Source organism: Oncorhynchus tshawytscha, linkage group LG08 (genome assembly GCF_018296145.1).
Source record: "Oncorhynchus tshawytscha isolate Ot180627B linkage group LG08, Otsh_v2.0, whole genome shotgun sequence".
NCBI classification, from domain to species: domain Eukaryota; kingdom Metazoa; phylum Chordata; class Actinopteri; order Salmoniformes; family Salmonidae; genus Oncorhynchus; species Oncorhynchus tshawytscha.
In genome coordinates this window covers 64283390-64300188 of record NC_056436.1, presented here as the reverse complement: position 1 = coordinate 64300188, position 16799 = coordinate 64283390, and the positions used below count along the sequence as shown (strand labels likewise).

The following is a 16799-nucleotide window of genomic DNA, read 5'->3' as shown; positions in this document are numbered from 1 at the left end:
GGACGTGTGTCTGCGCTCGTGCGGCAGCGACAGGAGCGCGAGACAAAACTTTACCAGCATCATAGCATACGTATCGGGGAATCGTTGTGACATACGAAATACGAGTGATAGTGTAATCAATGTTTAATAACTACGTTAAAAAAATCATGAACGTGTTAAATTATTACGTGACGTGCAGTCATATTCAGGTCCTGATTGGTCAACAAGCTTATTTGACATGCAAAGACCCAAACGACGTTCCATAGGAAGGAGATACCTGGGGGATCCGTTTGATTGCCCTGTGAACATCCTAGATGTGTTGGAAGAGGTTGCATCAGTGAGAAAAACGAGAGGTGCACTTATTCTGTGGAGCAGAGGGTGCTTTGCTCCTCAAAAAGATATCGGATTGGAATGTGTGCTGTGTGGATCTTCGAAGCAGGGCGTCTGTCAACGGGGTTGTCTCTGGGGTGGCGCTAGAAGTGAGTGTAAAGGATACAACTGAAGAAGTAGATGGAGTGGTCAGTGTATACCGACTGACCTATATAGTGGATGGAGTGGTTCTACTAAGCTATATGGAATTGTTTTAAGGTCATACCAAGGATCATTTAGCTATTTGATTTAGAATTTTAAAACCCCTTGAAGTATTAAAAATACATATATTATTCATGAAAAAAATATTTAGCCTTTCTGCTATTACAAACACATTGAATAACAAACTTCATGGAACAACAAATAGACCACCCCAAAAAAGGAAAAGGACGTTTGTTCTGAAGTGTCTGTCCTTTTCCTGAGAGATACAAGAAAGATCAGGAAATGTACTTCAACCCTTTATATTTGGCACTAAAAAGTCTCCATATATACTTCCTTACATTTTTTGAACTGGTACCGGGACCTTCAGACAAGTCTTGTGAGGACAAACTGTTTGGATGCTGCAGACAATTTGGTGAGAAGACCGATGTTCGGGATGTCTCATGGTCTGACAAACGGCGCTCTCTAGCTCTGTCGCCTTTCACCGCAGATACAGAAGTGTGACATCGGCTGATGTGGTAGATTGAGATGCGTCCAAACTGACAGATTTCTATGGGGATTTTTGTGTTATGTGAGGGATTTGACGGCAGAGGAAATAAATGGAATCCTGTGGATGAAAGAACCGCCCTGTCAGGCCTCTGATTCTGTGTATGTGATTTGGACTGTGACAGATGCAGCGGAATAGAATTGATGTACATGATCTATTTTTGTATTTTGTGTGAAGTCAACACTTTTTCTCCAGTAGGTGGCGGAAGGCACATTACATTTGTGTGACTGCAATTATACCAGAGGAGAAGAAGTGCCAGCTCTTTGCTGCTTGTTTATTGGCAGTTGAAGTGTGCAGATTGGCACACTGCCACATTTCTTCAGAATCTACATAAACCTGGACTTAGTCCCTTTCATCCTGAAAACCAAGTTATGTATTTTCAAAAACTTGACTTTTCCTTTTTATAAATTTTGGTTGAATTTGAGTTTATTATTTTTTTACAGGGACAGGCACATTAATCAACGTTTCAGTAAAAGTGCCCGGTTTTAGCTAGCCGGCTAATTTGCAACCACTGTCCCTGGGCAACGTTCCCACGGCTACCATGAGAAAGCTCCTGGAGAAAATAAATGGCACGATATTGTTGGAATCCATGACTACTGGTAAATGCTATTTATTCTACCACTCCACCAGCAGCTTTCAGTACCATCCCTGGTCGTAGGTGGCCTTCCTTCACAACCTTACAACAACTTAGATGGCACTGTGGTTAGACGTGACAAATATCAGATCCCAAGACGTTCTGGGGCATGTTTTAGTCCAGTAGGCTGCATGTACATACTGTGTACTCAAATTCAAAATACCTAGTCTATGACACATATAGCTGCACAGTTAAACAGTTCCTCATACAGATGAAACACTTTCACATATTTGAAATCATTTTCTCTCAGAACACTGATTGTTTTATGAGATAATTGCTGAGTCTAGTCTCCTTGTCAGGTTGTACTACTATATTCCATCACTAGAGGGCATAACTATCTGCTTCATTGGAAGATCACAGTCAGGCTCAGGTGAATAACACCAGAGCTTAGATTTCACCACCAGTCTGACACGAGTGTTTTAGTCTGTCTGTCTGTCTGCCTGTCTGTCTGTCTGCCTGTCTGTCTGTCTGTCTGTCTGTCTGTCTGTCTGTCTACTCTGTCTGTCTGTCTGTCTGTCTGTCTGTCTGTCTGTCTGTCTGTCTGTCTGTCTGTCTGTCTGTCTGTCTGTCTGTCTGTCTGTCTGTCTGTCTGTCTGTCTGTCTGTCTGTCTGCCTGCCTGCCTGCCTGCCTGTCTGTCTGTCTGTCTGTCTGTCTGTCTGTCTGTCTGTCTGTCTGTCTGTCTGTCTGTCTGTCTGTCTGTCTGCCTGCCTGTCTGTCTGTCTGTCTGTCTGTCTGTCTGCCTGCCTGCCTGTCTGTCTGTCTGTCTACTCTGTCTGTCTACTCTGTCTGTCCGTCCGTCTGTCAGTCTGTCCGTCCGTCTGTCTGTCTGTCTGTCAATGACATTACTTTCCAGGTATCAGTGTTCCAGAACAAAGTGACTTGTGGGCTTCCCCAGTCACTGCTTAATGGTTGAAGGGATAGAAATAGTCTCATTCTAGTTCTGCGGTTAAAGGTCCCCGGGATTCCTTGTTGCAGATTGTCCGTGATATTTTAGACGACTCCCAGTGTCCTGGGGGAGAACATAGAGAATGTTATCACTGTTATGAAACGTTTATGAACTCATTCATCGTTTTTAGATGTCTTACCTGTCTGTGATTGATCCCCTGGGCTGGGTGTCTGAGTTAAGTTGGCTGGTCCTGGGCTCAGCTTTCAGGACAGGTAGGACACTGAATCCTCCTCACAGATAGACACAGGGTCAGCGCCATCTGACACACAGGATATAGAATGACACAGGCTATCAACAGTTTTATAATAGGCTACAGATAATTAGACAGGTGATTTATTTTTATCTGTACTTGTTTTTGCTCACTCGTTGGCGGCAGACGCCCCTGTGCTGTGCTGAGTGGAAGGTATGGTTGTTCCTCTGACTTCCTGTACCATCATCATCACACCGGTCTCACCTGGCCCCGCCCTACAGGAAGAGGTGTGTTCACGCAGCAGAGCGACACCCCCCCCTCACCTACCTCCCCCGCACCTGAGAGGGACACAAGACCAGAAGATCAGAGTTGGCTATTCTGTGCACACAGGCTCACCATTGACCTAACTCGCTAGACACAAGAAAATACAATATTTTGGAGTTGTTATGAGTGATTGTGCATGTTCCGTCACCGTGTGAGTTGTCTTTCTCCTTGTTCCTTTTACCCGTCGTGGTCCTGTTGTAGGGCGACGCTGGCCCGCCCCTCCCCCTGCCGTATCCATAGTTACCACAGTGCAGCAGGCGGGCGTAGGCGGACCTAAAGTCTCTGTTGAGGGCAGCGTAGAGCAATGGGTTCAGAGCTGAGTTGATGTACCCCAGCCACAGCACCACAGGGTAGGCTGCTGGGTAGTCCTGCATCCTCAGACCCATGATAGTAAACAGGGTGAAGTAGGGGAACCAGCACACCATGAACGCTCCGATAACTGCTGCTAGGGTCACTGTGGCTTTGTGTTCCCGTAGAGCCATCGCTGTTACTGAGGTGAGTTGACGAGGGGCTGACGAGGGGCTGTTGTTGTTGAGGTTGGGTCGTGCATGGATGATGCGTCTGGCCTGGGCCCGGGCGATGCGGAGTATGCGGAGGTAGTTCCAGCACATGATCAGCAGGGGAAGGTAAAAGGTTAAGGAGGCGTCCACCGCAACGTACGAAGGGTTCAGCTCAAACTTACACTCCCTCTCCTCCCCCGGGCCGCGGTTCTGCACACTGCCGTCCACAGTGTTCCAGCCCAGGTGGATCGGTAGGAACGACACCCCCAGCGACACCGCCCACACCAAAGCCATAGTTATGGCTACCCCCCTCGGCAACACCAGCGACGAGTATCTAAGGGGTGCGGTCACAGCCAGGTATCGGTCCACGCTGATGGCCAATAGGGTGAGGATAGAGGCAGTGCATAACATAACATCCAATGAGATGTAGATGTTGCAGAGGGTTGGCCCCAGCGGCCAATCGCTGAGCTGGAGGAGGGCGGAGAAGGGCAGGACCAGTATGCCAAGCAGCAGGTCAGTGATGGCGAGGGAAACGATGAAGCAGTTGGTGAGGCAGCGGAGACGTCGTGTGGCGCAGACGGCCAGACATACCAGGACGTTACCAAACACCGTCAGCAGAATGAGCAGGGACAGGGTCACACCTAATATCACCACTGACAGCATCCTTACTGAAGTCCCAGTCCCTACCCTAACCCCTACACCCAGTCTCAACCCTAACCCCTGCCCTACACCCAGTCTCAACGCTAACCCCTGCCCTACAACCAGTCTCAACCCTAACCCCTGCCCTACACCCAGTCTCAACCCTAACCCCTACACCCGGTCTCAACCCTAACCCCTGCCCTACACCCAGTCTCAACCCTAACCCCTGCCCTACACCCAGTCTCAACCCTAACCCCTACACCCGGTCTCAACCCTAACCCCTGCCCTACACCCGGTCTCAACCCTAACCCCTGCCCTACACCCAGTCTCAACCCTAACCCCTCAACCCCTCACTTAACACCCAGTCTCAACCCAAACCCCTCACTTACACCCAGTCCCAACCCCTCCCTGCCCTACACCCAGTCCCAACCCCTCACTTACACCCAGTCCCAACCCCTCACTTACACCCAGTCTCAACCCTCAACCCCAGTCCCAACCCCTCACTACACCCAGTCCCAACCCCTCAACCCAGTCTCAACCCCCTACACCCAGTCTCAACCCCCCCACCCAGTCTCAACCCCAACCCCTCACTTACACCCAGTCCCCAACCCCTCACTTACACCCAGTCCCAACCCTCACTCACTTACACCCAGTCTCAACCCCAACCCCTCACTTACACCCAGTCCCAACCCCTCACTTACACCCAGTCCCAACCCCTCACTTACACCCAGTCCCAACCCCTCACTTACACCCAGTCCCAACCCCTCACTTACACCCAGTCCCAACCCCTCACTTACACCCAGTCTCAACCCCAACCCCTCACTTACACCCAGTCCCAACCCCCTCACTTACACCCAGTCTCAACCCCAACCCCTCACTTACACCCAGTCTCAACCCCTTACACCCAGTCTCAACCCCAACCCCTCACTTACACCCAGTCCCAACCCCTCACTTACACCCAGTCTCAACCCCAACCCCTCACTTACACCCAGTCTCAACCCCTCACTTACACCGTCTCAACCCCAACCCCTCACTTACACCCAGTCCCAACCCCTCACTTACACCGTCTCAACCCCAACCCCTCACTTACACCCAGTCTCAACCCCAACCCCTCACTTACACCCAGTCTCAACCCCAAACACAGCCCTACAACAACTCAACCCTCACTTACACCGTCAACCAACCCCTCACTTACACCCAGTTACAACAACAACTCAGTCCAGTCTCCTTCAGATAATACTTATCTGGGTGTGTCTAATCCCCTCGTAGATGGACATTTATCTTTGTGTTTGAGCTATTTTCCTAAGTATGTTTGGGCATACCCCACCCATCTATTACATGTTGTCCAGTTCTCATTACAGATCCTCAAGCGATGAGGAGGCTGGTGACTGGTCCAGTCAGTTTGATGATGGGTTGTTGAACAGCTCCCTCTGTTGGTGGCTGGTCCAGTCAGTTTGATGATGGGCTTAGAACAGCTCCTCTGTTGGTGAGTCTCATGACCCCAACCCCTCACTGGTACTGGTCCAGTCAGTCTGATGACCCCAACCCCTCACTTACACCCAGTCTCAACCCCAACCCCTCACTTACACCCAGTCTCAACCGCAAACACAGCCCTACAACAACAACTCAGTCCAGTCTCCTTCAGATAATACTTATCTGGGTGTGTCTATATCCATACCAATGTGCGTAGATGGACATTTATCTTTGTGTTTGAGCTATTTTCCTAAGTATGTTTGGGCATATTTCACATCTATTGGAGTGTATATGTTGTCAGGATGGAGGGGTCAGTTCATCATTACAGATCCTCTGATTGAAGGAGCGATGAGGAGGCTGGTGACTGGTCCAGTCAGTTTGATGATGGGTTGTTGAACAGCTCCCTCTGTTGGTGACTGGTCCAGTCAGTTTGATGATGGGCTGTAGAACAGCTCCCTCTGTTGGTGACTGGTCCAGTCAGTTTGATGATGGGCTGTAGAACAGCTCCCTCTGTTGGTGACTGGTCCAGTCAGTTTGATGATGGGTTGTAGAACAGCTCCCTCTGTTGGTGACTGGTCCAGTCAGTTTGATGATGGGCTGTAGAACAGCTCTGTTGGTGACTGGTCCAGTCAGTTTGATGATGGGCTGTAGAACAGCTCCCTCTGTTGGTGGCTGGTCCAGTCAGTTTGATGATGGGCTGTAGACACAGCTGGTCCAGTCCTCTGTGATGGTGACTGGTCCAGTCAGTTTGATGATGGGCTGTAGAACAGCTCCCTCTGTTGGTGACTGGTCCAGTCAGTTTGATGATGGGCTGTAGAACAGCTCCCTCTGTTGGTGGCTGGTCCAGTCAGTTTGATGAGTCAGCTCCCTCTGTTTTGATGATGGGTGATGGGTTGAACAGCTCCCTCTGTTGGTGACTGGTCCAGTCAGTTTGATGATGGGCTGTAGAACAGCTCCCTCTGTTGGTGGCTGGTCCAGTCAGTTTGATGATGGGCTGTAGAACAGCTCCCTCTGTTGGTGACTGGTCCAGTCAGTTTGATGATGGGCTGTAGAACAGCTCCCTCTGTTGGTGACTGGTCCAGTCTGTATGGGATGATGGGCTGTAGAACAGCTCCCTCAGTTTGATGTTAGAACAGGTGGCTGGTCCAGTCTGTGTAGAACATGGGATGATGGGATGATGGGCTGTAGAACAGCTCCCTCTGTTGGTGGCTGGTCCAGTCAGTTTGATGATGGGCTGTAGAACAGCTCCCTCTGTTGGTGACTGGTCCAGTCAGTTTGATGATGGGCTGTAGAACAGCTCCCTCTGTTGGTGACTGGTCCAGTCAGTTTGATGATGGGCTGTAGAACAGCTCCCTCTGTTGGTGACTGGTCCAGTCAGTTTGATGATGGGCTGTAGAACAGCTGGTGACTGGTCCAGTCAGTTTGTGATGGTGAACAGCTGGTCCAGTCCTGTATGGGATGATGGGTTGTTGAACAGCTCCCTCTGTTGGTGGCTGGTCCAGTCAGTTTGATGATGGGCTGTAGAACAGCTCCCTCTGTTGGTGACTGGTCCAGTCAGTTTGATGATGGGTTGTTGAACAGCTCCCTCTGTTGGTGGCTGGTCCAGTCAGTTTGATGATGGGTTGTTGAACAGCTCCCTCTGTTGGTGGCTGGTCCAGTCTGTATGGGATGATGGGTTGTTGAACAGCTCACTGTTAGTGGCTGGTCCAGTCTGTATGGGATGATGGGTTGTTGAACAGCTCCCTCTGTTGGTGGCTGGTCCAGTCTGTAAGGGATGATGGGTTGTTGAACAGCTCCCTCTGTTGGTGGCTGGTCCAGTCTGTAAGGGATGATGGGTTGTTGAACAGCTCCCTCTGTTGGTGGCTGGTCCAGTCAGTTTGATGATGGGTCTGTAGATGACAGCTCCCTCTGTTGGTGGCTGGTCCAGTCAGTTTGATGATGGGTTGTTGAACAGCTCCCTCTGTTGGTGGCTGGTCCAGTCTGTAAGGGATGATGGGTTGTTGAACAGCTCACTGTTAGTGGCTGGTCCAGTCTGTAAGGGATGATGGGTTGTTGAACAGCTCCCTCTGTTGGTGGCTGGTCCAGTCTGTACTGGATGATGGGTTGTTGAACAGCTCACTGTTAGTGGCTGGTCCACACTAATCTTCCATATCACTCAAAGATTAATCTGAACACACAGAGAAACAGAAAGTTAGACAGCGCCATGTACCATGACCTGTATACTGCAAGGAGAAACTTTACCATGATACTTACAAGTGCAGTTACTTCCACTATCAGAAAATATAAAGCAAATCAAAGGAAATGTTGCCTACTGGGCACAGACGTCAATTCAACGTATTCAAATCAAATCACATTTCATTTCTCACATTTACCGAATACAGGTGTAGATCTTACTGTGAAATGCGTACTTACGAGCCCTTAATTAACCAACAGTGCAGAGTTTTTAAAAAGTAAGTAAGAAAAATGTGCTAAATAAACGAAAGGAAAAATAGTAACACAATAAAATAACAATAACGAGGCTAAATACAATGGGTACTGGTACTGAGTCAATGTGCATAGTTACGGGTTAGTTCAGGTAATATGTACATGTAGGTAGGGGTAAAGTGACTATGATAGATAATAAGAAGAGCAACAGTGTATGTGAAGAGTATGAAGGAATGTGTCCATGTGTGTGTGTGTGTGTTGGAGTGTCAGTGTAGTATGTGTGTCACGCCCTGACCTTAGATATCTCTGTTTTTCTATATATTTTGGTTGGGTCAGGGTGTGACTAGGGTGGGGACTCTAGTTTTTGTATGTCTAGGGTTTTTGTATATCTAGTGGTTTTTGTATGTCTATGTTGGCCTGATATGGTTCCCAATTAGAGACAGCTGTTTATCGTTGTCTCTGATTGGGGATCATATTTAGGCAGCGCTTTCCCAACTTTCTGGTGTGGGTTCTTGTCTATGTTTAGTTGCATGTCAGCACTATTTGTATAGCGTCACGTTTCGTTCGTTGATTTTTTGTTGTTGTTGTTCAGTGTTCATTCATTAAAATAGAATGTACTGTCTTATGTCTTGGGGGTAGAAGCTGTTAAGGTGTAATGATTGGGCGGTGAGTCGGAAGCAGATGCAATGTTTTAATAAAACAACAAAACCAAGAACACGTGTGTCCGTAATGATGTATCCCAGGACCGGTGGTTAATACTCTGGCCATGTCTTACGCCGGAGGGGAGGAGCAGGAGCAGACGTGACATAAGCAGCCTTGTTGCTCTGGTACCGCTTGCTGTGCAGTAGCAGAGATAGCAGACTGTAACTTGGTTGGCTGGAGTCTTTCTAATTTTTTAGGGCCTTCCTCTGACACCGCCTGCTGTAGAGATCCTGGATGGCTGTGAGCTCAGCCCCAGTGATGTACTGGGCCGTACGCCCTATCTTCTGTAGCGCCATGCGATCGAAGGCCAAGCAGTTGCCATATCAGGCAGTGATGCAACCAGTCAGGTTGGACAGCGCCATGGTTGGATGCTCTCAATGGTGCAGATGTAGAACTTTCTGAAGATTTGAGGGCCCATGCTTCTTCACAACTGTTTGTATGTGTGTGGACCATTTTAAGTCCTTAGTGATTTGGACACAGGAACTTGAAGCTCTAGACCTGCTCCTCTGCAGCCACGGATGGTGCCGTTTCCTGTAGTCCCCGATCAGCTCCCTGGTCTTACTGACATTGAAGGAGAGGTTGTTGTCCTGGCAGGTCACTGACCTCCTCCCTGTAGACCGTGTCATCGTCGCCGGTGAACACATATCTCTCTACCGAACACACACACACACACACACACACACACACACACACACACACACACACACACACACACACACACACACACACACACACACACACACACACACACACACACACACACACACACACACACACACACACACACACACACACGCACACACAGGCTCCCATACTCTGTCGGACTCTTGGCAAAGCTTCCTTCCCATAGTTTATGTCCATATCTGGGCATCCTCCAATGTGTAGTGCTGGCCTGACATACCCCCACTCCAGACTGCCTTCCCACAGACAGGTCACAGAGGGGTGTGTGTGTCTGTTTGTGTATTTGAGGAACTATGGGTGTTCACATTTCTCTTTGTGTTTCAGAGATGAAAGGACTGGATGGGTTTTGAGAGATGAAAGGACTGGATGGGTTTTGAGAGGTGAAAGGACTGGATGGGTTTTGAGAGGTGAAAGGACTGGATGGGGTTTGAGAGATGAAAGGACTGGATAGGCTTTTGAGAGACCAGAGTTGAAAAGACTGGATGGGTTTTGAGAGTTCAGGGGTGAAAGGACTGGATGGGTTTTGAGAGATGAAAGGACTGGATGGGGTTTGAGAGATGAAAGGACTGGATGGGTTTTGAGAGGTGAAAGGACTGGATGGGTTTTGAGAGGTGAAAGGACTGGATGGGTTTTGAGAGGTGAAAGGACTGGATGGGGTTTGAGAGATGAAATGACTGGATGGGTTTTGAGAGGTGAAAGGACTGGATGGGTTTTGAGAGGTGAAAGGACTGGATGGGGTTTGAGAGATGAAAGGACTGGATAGGCTTTTGAGAGACCAGAGTTGAAAAGACTGGATGGGTTTTGAGAGTTCAGGGGTGAAAGGACTGGATGGGTTTTGAGAGATGAAAGGACTGGATGGGTTTTGAGAGGTCAGAGGTGAAAGGACTGGATGGGTTTTGAGAGGTCAGAGGTGAAAGGACTGAATGGGTTTTGAGAGGTCAGAGGTGAAAGGACTGAATGGGTTTTGAGAGATGAAAGGACTGGATGGGTTTTGAGAGGTCAGAGGTGAAAGAACTGGATGGATTTTCATCAGTAGCAAAGGAAAGTGAACAATTAATCACAAAAGGGAAAAATGTAACCATCCCACTAAAGGAAGCTGTTGTAGCATAACAAGTTGGAGTCCAGCCAAGCAGTTTGAGCTGTGGATTTTTCCCTAGAACTGGAGCTGGAATGACTGATGAGACTATTTCATGCAGTGCCTAGACAGTATGACTGGGGAGATGCTTGAATACCAATTACACATTTTTGTTAGTCTCATCAAACAGCTGTGTCTAACCAGTGGCGATCGGTGCCGTTTAAGATGAGGGTGGACAATTTTTTTTCATGAGCATGGCCTTATTTCTATCACAGCATATTGGATGACTGCTGTTAATATTCAACCAGTTCAATGTAACAGCGATCAGTTTAGAATACTACATCATACTCCAATTTGTAGACGTAGAAGTAAAGAAATGGATACATAAACATTCTGATCGAGAGCTAGAGGTAGTTTTCTATGTGTTTGGGCTTAAAAGGTTTCCAAACTGAGACATACGGTCACATTCTTATATTGATAGACAAGTTAGAGAGATGGTTTTCCTTCCAAATTCTGCAAATATGGACAACCAAACACTTCAAGAGTAACTTGAATGCCCCTCTACACATTAAAAGAACAAAAGAACAAACATATATATATATATACACACACACACAGTGGGGCAAAAAGGTATTTATTCAGCCACCAATTGTGCAAGTTCTCCCACTTAAACAGATGAGAGAGGCCTGTAATTTTCATCATAGGTACACTTCAACTATGACAGACAAAATGAGAAAAAAAAATCCAGAAAATCACATTGTAAGATTTTTTATGAATTTATTTGCAAATTATGGTGGAAATTAAGTATTTGGTCACCTACAAACAAGCACAAAAATTATCAATGGAAATCAAATTTATCAACCCATGGAGGTCTGGATTTGGAGTCACACTCAAAATTAAAGTGGAAAACCACACTACAGGCTGATACAACCTTGATGTAATGTCCTTAAAACAAGTCAAAATGAGGCTCAGTAGTGTGTGTGGCCACCACGTGCCTGTATGACCTCCCTACAATGCCTGGGCATGCTCCTGATGAGGTGGCGGATGGTCTCCTGAGGGATCTCCTCCCAGACCTGGACTAAAGCATCCACCAACTCCTGGACAGTCTGTTGGTGGATGGAGAGAGACATGATGTCCCAGATGTGCTCAATTGGATTCAGGTCCGGGGAACGGACGGGCCAGTCCATAGCATCAATGCCTTCCTCTTGCAGGAACTGCTGACACACTCCAGCCACATGAGGTTTAGCATTGTCTTGCATTAGGAGGAACCCAGGGCCAACCGCACCAGCATTTGGTCTCACAAGGGTTCTGAGGATCTCATCTCGGTACCTAATGGCAGTCAGGCTACCTCTGGCGAGCACATGGAGGGCTGTGCGGCCCCCCAAAGAAATGCAACCCCACACCATGACTCACCCACCGCCAAACCGGTCATGCTGGAGGATGTTGCAGGCAGCAGAACGTTCTCCACGGCGTCTCCAGACTCTGTCACGTCTGTCACATGTGCTCAGTGTGAACCTGCTTTCATCTGTGAAGAGCACAGGGCGCCAGTGGCGAATTTGCCAATCTTGGTGTTCTCTGGCAAATGACAAACGTCCTGCACGGTGTTGGGCTGTAAGCATAACCCCCACCTGTGGATGTCGGGCCCTCATACCACCCTCATGGAGTCTGTGTCTGACCGTTTGAGCAGACACATGCACATTTGTGGCCTGCTGGAGGTCATTTTGCAGGGCTCTGGCAGCGCTCCTCCTGCTCCTCCTTGCACAAAGGCGGAGGTAGCGGTCCTGCTGCTGGGTTGTTGCCCTCCTACGGCCTCCTCCACGTCTCCTGATGTACTGGCCTGTCTCCTGGTAGCGCCTACATGATCTGGACACTATGCTGACAGACACAGCAAACATTCTTGCCACAGCTCGCATTGATGTGCCATCCTGGATGAGCTGCACTACCTGATCCACTTGTGTGGACTCCGTCTCATGCTACCACTAGAGTGAAAGCACCGCCAGCATTCAAAAGTGACCAAAACATCAGCCAGGAAGCATAGGAACTGAGAAGTGGTCTGTGGTCACTACCTGCAGAACCACTCCTTTATTTGGGGTGTCTTGCTAATTGCCTATAATTTCCACCTGTTGTCTATTCCATTTGCACAACAGCATGCGACATTTATTGTCAATCAGTGCTGCTTGGACAGTTTGATTTCACAGAAGTGTGATTGACTTGGAGTTACATTGTGTTGTTTAAGTGTTTATTTTATTTTTTTGAGCAGTGTATATATACAGTACCAGTCAAAAGTTTGGACACACCTACTCATTCAAGGGTTTTTCTTTGTTTTTACTAGGTAGTCACCTGGAATGCATCATCAAGGCAAGGGGAGGCTACTTTGAAGAATCTCAAATATAAAATATATTTTGATTTGTTTAACACTGTCTTCGTTACTACATGATTTCATATGTGTTATTTCATAGTATTGATGTCTTCACTATTATTCTACATTGTAGAAGATAGTAAAACTAAAGAAGAACCCTGGAATGAGTAGAAGGTGCCCAAACTTTTGACTGGTACCGTATATATAAAAAAGAGGTTTATGAGGTCAGAGGTCAGAATATGATGTCAAAATACTGTCATGACGACCTTGGGACATGCGCCATGGAAACCAGAGGCAGACAGACACTTCAGGCAGACAGACAGGTAGACAGACAGTCAGACTCTTCAGACAGACAGGCAGACAGGAAGATTTGTTGACGGACAGACAGGCGTGCAGGGACACAGAAATACAGACAGCCACACACACACACACACACACACACACACACACACACACACACACACACACACACGCCCTCGTCACGTCGCTGTTGGCCCGACACACCTTAGCTCTAATGGAGGAAACCTTCTGAACATTGTGCTAATGGCTAATGCTAACGCTAATGCTAACACAACACACAGCTGCCACACAGGAGCAGGACACTTTAACTAGCGTTTATACAACAACACCCAAGAGAGTGAATGTGCATGTGGTCACAAATGTGTACACAGAGACTGTTCAGCTTTTCTCTATTTCCTTCTCTATCATCTATATTATATAACATGTCATGAATTGGATCTCACAGCTAGCTAGCTGCTATCCGTGTGACTATCGGCCTTCGTCGATTCCGGAGCAAACATCAATTATTCCGGAGCTAGCCAGCTCCGTCAATCACTCCTGAGTTCCATCAATCACTCCTGGGCTGCAGTCACCTATCCGGACCCGTTTTACTGCCTACGCGGAGCCCCACCGGGCCTTCACAACTGGACTGCTGACGTTATCTACCCGAAGGAGATCCGGCTGGCTCCTCCGTCGCGACGTTACCTGAACACCCATCTGCGGCCTGCTAACCGTTAGCTGTCTTACCGGCTGCTATTTGAATAGACAATCGGACAATTTATTTATTTTTATTATTATTATGTTTTCTTCTTGGGCCTCTATAACTATATCTATTGTTTTTATTTTTGTTGTTGTTGTGTGATTTGGATTAATCCCTTCTACCACACGGAACCCCACTAATCTACTGACGGAACGCAAGAGGTGGCTAACAACAGACCTCCATCCTATGCTAGCTTGCTACCGATGGCCTGGCTAGCTGTCTAAATCGCCGTGACCCCCAACCAACCTCTCCACTCACTGGACCCTTTTGATCACTCGACTAAGCATGCCTCTCCTTAATGTCAATATGTCTTGTCCATTGCTGTTCTGGCTAGTGTTTATTGGCTTATTTCACTGTAGAGCCTCTAGTCCTGCTCACTATACCTTATCCAACCTATTAGTTCCACCACCCACACATGCAATGACATCTCCTGGTTTCAATGATGTTTCTAGAGACAATATCTCTCTCTTCATCACTCAATACTTAGAAATACCTCCACTGTATTCACATACTACCATACCTTTGTCTGTACATTATACCTTGATGCTATTTTACCGCCCCCAGAAACCTCCTTTTACTCTATGTTCCAGACGTTCTAGAGACCAATTCTCATAGCTTTTAGCCGTACCCTTATTCTACTCCTCCTATGTTCCTCTGGCGATGTAGAGGTGAATCCAGGCCCTGTAGTGCCTAGCTCCACTCCTATTCCCCAGGCGCTCTCTTTTGACGACTTCTGTAACCGTAATAGCCTTGGTTTCATGCATGTTAACATTAGAAGCCTCCTCCCTAAGTTTGTTCTATTCACTGCTTTAGCACACTCTGCCAACCCGGATCTTCTAGCTGTGTCTGAATCCTGGCTTAGGAAGACCACCAAAAAGTCAGAAATTTTAATTCCAAACTACAACATTTTCAGACAAGATAGAACTACCAAAGGGGGCGGTGTTGCAATCTACTGCAAAGATAGCCTGCAGAGTTCTGTCCTACTATCCAGGTCTGTACCCAAACAATTTGAACTTCTACTTTTAAAAATCCACCTCTCTAAAAACAAGTCTCTCACCGTTGCCGCATGCTATAGACCACCCTCTGCCCCCAGCTGTGCTCTGGACACCATATGTGAACTGATTGCCCCCATCTATCTTCAGAGTTCGTGCTGCTAGGCGACCTAAACTGGAACATGCTTAACACCCCAGCCATCCTACAATCTAAACTTGATGCCCTCAATCTCACACAAATTATCAATGAACCTACCAGGTACCTCCCCAAAGCCTTAAACACGGGCACCCTCATAGATATCATCCTAACCAACTTCCCCTCTAAATACACCTCTGCTGTCTTCAACCAAGATCTCAGCGATCACTGCCTCATTGCCTGCATCTGTAATGGGTCAGCGGTCAAACGACCACCACTCATCACTGTAAAACGCTCCCTGAAACACTTCTGCGAGCAGGCCTTTCTAATCGACCTGGCCGGGGTATCCTGGAAGGATATTGATCTCATCCCGTCAGTAGAGCATGCCTGGATATTTTAAAAAAATGCCTTCCTAACCATCTTAAATAAACATGCCCCATTCAAGAAATTTAGAACCAGGAACAGATATAGCCCTTGGTTCTCCCCAGACCTGACTGCCCTTAACCAACACAAAAACATCCTATGGCGTTCTGCATTAGCATCGAACAGCCCCCGTGATATGCAGCTGTTCAGGGAAGCTAGAAACCATTATACACAGGCAGTTAGAAAAGCCAAGGCTAGCTTTTTCAAGCAGAAATTTGCTTCCTGCAACACTAACTCAAAAAAGTTCTGGGACACTGTAAAGTCCATGGAGAATAAGAACACCTCCTCCCAGCTGCCCACTGCACTGAAGATAGGAAACACTGTCACCACTGATAAATCCACCATAATTGAGAATTTCAAGAAGCATTTTTCTACGGCTGGCCATGCTTTCCACCTGGCTACTCCTACCCCGGTCAACAACACTGCACCCCCAACAGCAACTCGCCCAAGCCTTCCCCATTTCTCCTTCTCCCAAATCCATTCAGCTGATGTTCTGAAAGAGCTGCAAAATCTGGAACCCTACAAATCAGCCGGGCTAGACAATCTGGACCCTTTCTTTCTAAAATTATCTGCCGAAATTGTTGCCACCCCTATTACTGGCCTGTTCAACCTCTCTTTCGTGTCGTCTGAGATTCCCAAAGATTGGAAAGCAGCTGCGGTCATCCCCCTCTTCAAAGGGGGGGACACTCTTGACCCAAACTGCTACAGACCTATATCTATCCTACCGTGCCTTTCTAAGGTCTTCGAAAGCCAAGTCAACAAACAGATTACCGACCATTTCGAATCTCACCATACCTTCTCTGCTATGCAATCTGGTTTCAGAGCTGGTCATGGGTGCACCTCAGCCACGCTCAAGGTCCTAAACGATATCTTAACCGCCATCGATAAGAAACATTACTGTGCAGCCGTATTCATTGGTCTGGCCAAGGCTTTCGACTCTGTCAATCACCACATCCTCATCGGCAGACTCGACAGCCTTGGTTTCTCAAATGATTGCCTCGCCTGGTTCACCAACTACTTCTCTGATAGAGTTCAGTGTGTCAAATCGGAGGGTCTGCTGTCCGGACCTCTGGCAGTCTCTATGGGGGTGCCACAGGGTTCAATTCTTGGACCGACTCTCTTCTCTGTATACATCAATGAGGTCGCTCTTGCTGCTGGTGAGTCTCTGATCCACCTCTACGCAGACGACACCATTCTGTATACTTCC

General features: G+C 47.7%; 1 protein-coding gene and 1 long non-coding RNA gene across 4 annotated transcripts in view; both read right to left on the bottom strand.

Annotated features, from left to right (window-relative positions):
- Positions 1-2452: 2452 nt before the first annotated feature.
- On the bottom strand, positions 2453-4513 carry LOC112241920 (histamine H2 receptor). 3 transcript variants are annotated; one of them, XM_042325810.1, is made up of 4 exons: positions 3298-4513; positions 2985-3163; positions 2775-2894; positions 2453-2698 (listed from the first exon to the last, which is right to left on the bottom strand). In XM_042325810.1, exons 1-2 carry the CDS (start codon positions 4310-4312, stop codon positions 3075-3077), a joined length of 1104 nt encoding a protein of 367 aa, XP_042181744.1. In that variant the 5' UTR covers positions 4313-4513; the 3' UTR covers positions 2453-2698; positions 2775-2894; positions 2985-3074. The 3 variants fall into 3 exon arrangements, with proteins under 3 accessions (XP_042181744.1, XP_042181743.1, XP_042181742.1); XM_042325809.1 differs by having other exon boundaries at positions 2775-2923; positions 2999-3163; positions 3298-4512; XM_042325808.1 differs by having other exon boundaries at positions 2999-3163; positions 3298-4511.
- Positions 4514-7448: 2935 nt separating this feature from the next.
- Positions 7449-16799, bottom strand: part of LOC121846921 — an 11199-nt gene continuing 1848 nt past the window's right edge. Inside the window, exon 2 of the long non-coding RNA XR_006083915.1 lies at positions 7449-7928. This is a non-coding gene — a long non-coding RNA (uncharacterized LOC121846921). The remainder of the gene's footprint in view (positions 7929-16799) is intronic.

Coding starts and splice junctions, on each gene's coding strand:
- LOC112241920 (XM_042325810.1), bottom strand. CDS start 4,312: ATGCTGTCAGTGGTGATATTAGGTGTGACCCTGTCCCTGCTCATTCTG. Junction 3,164..3,297: donor GGAGAAAGACAACTCACACG/GTGACGGAACAT, acceptor TGTCCCTCTCAG/GTGCGGGGGAGGTAGGTGAG.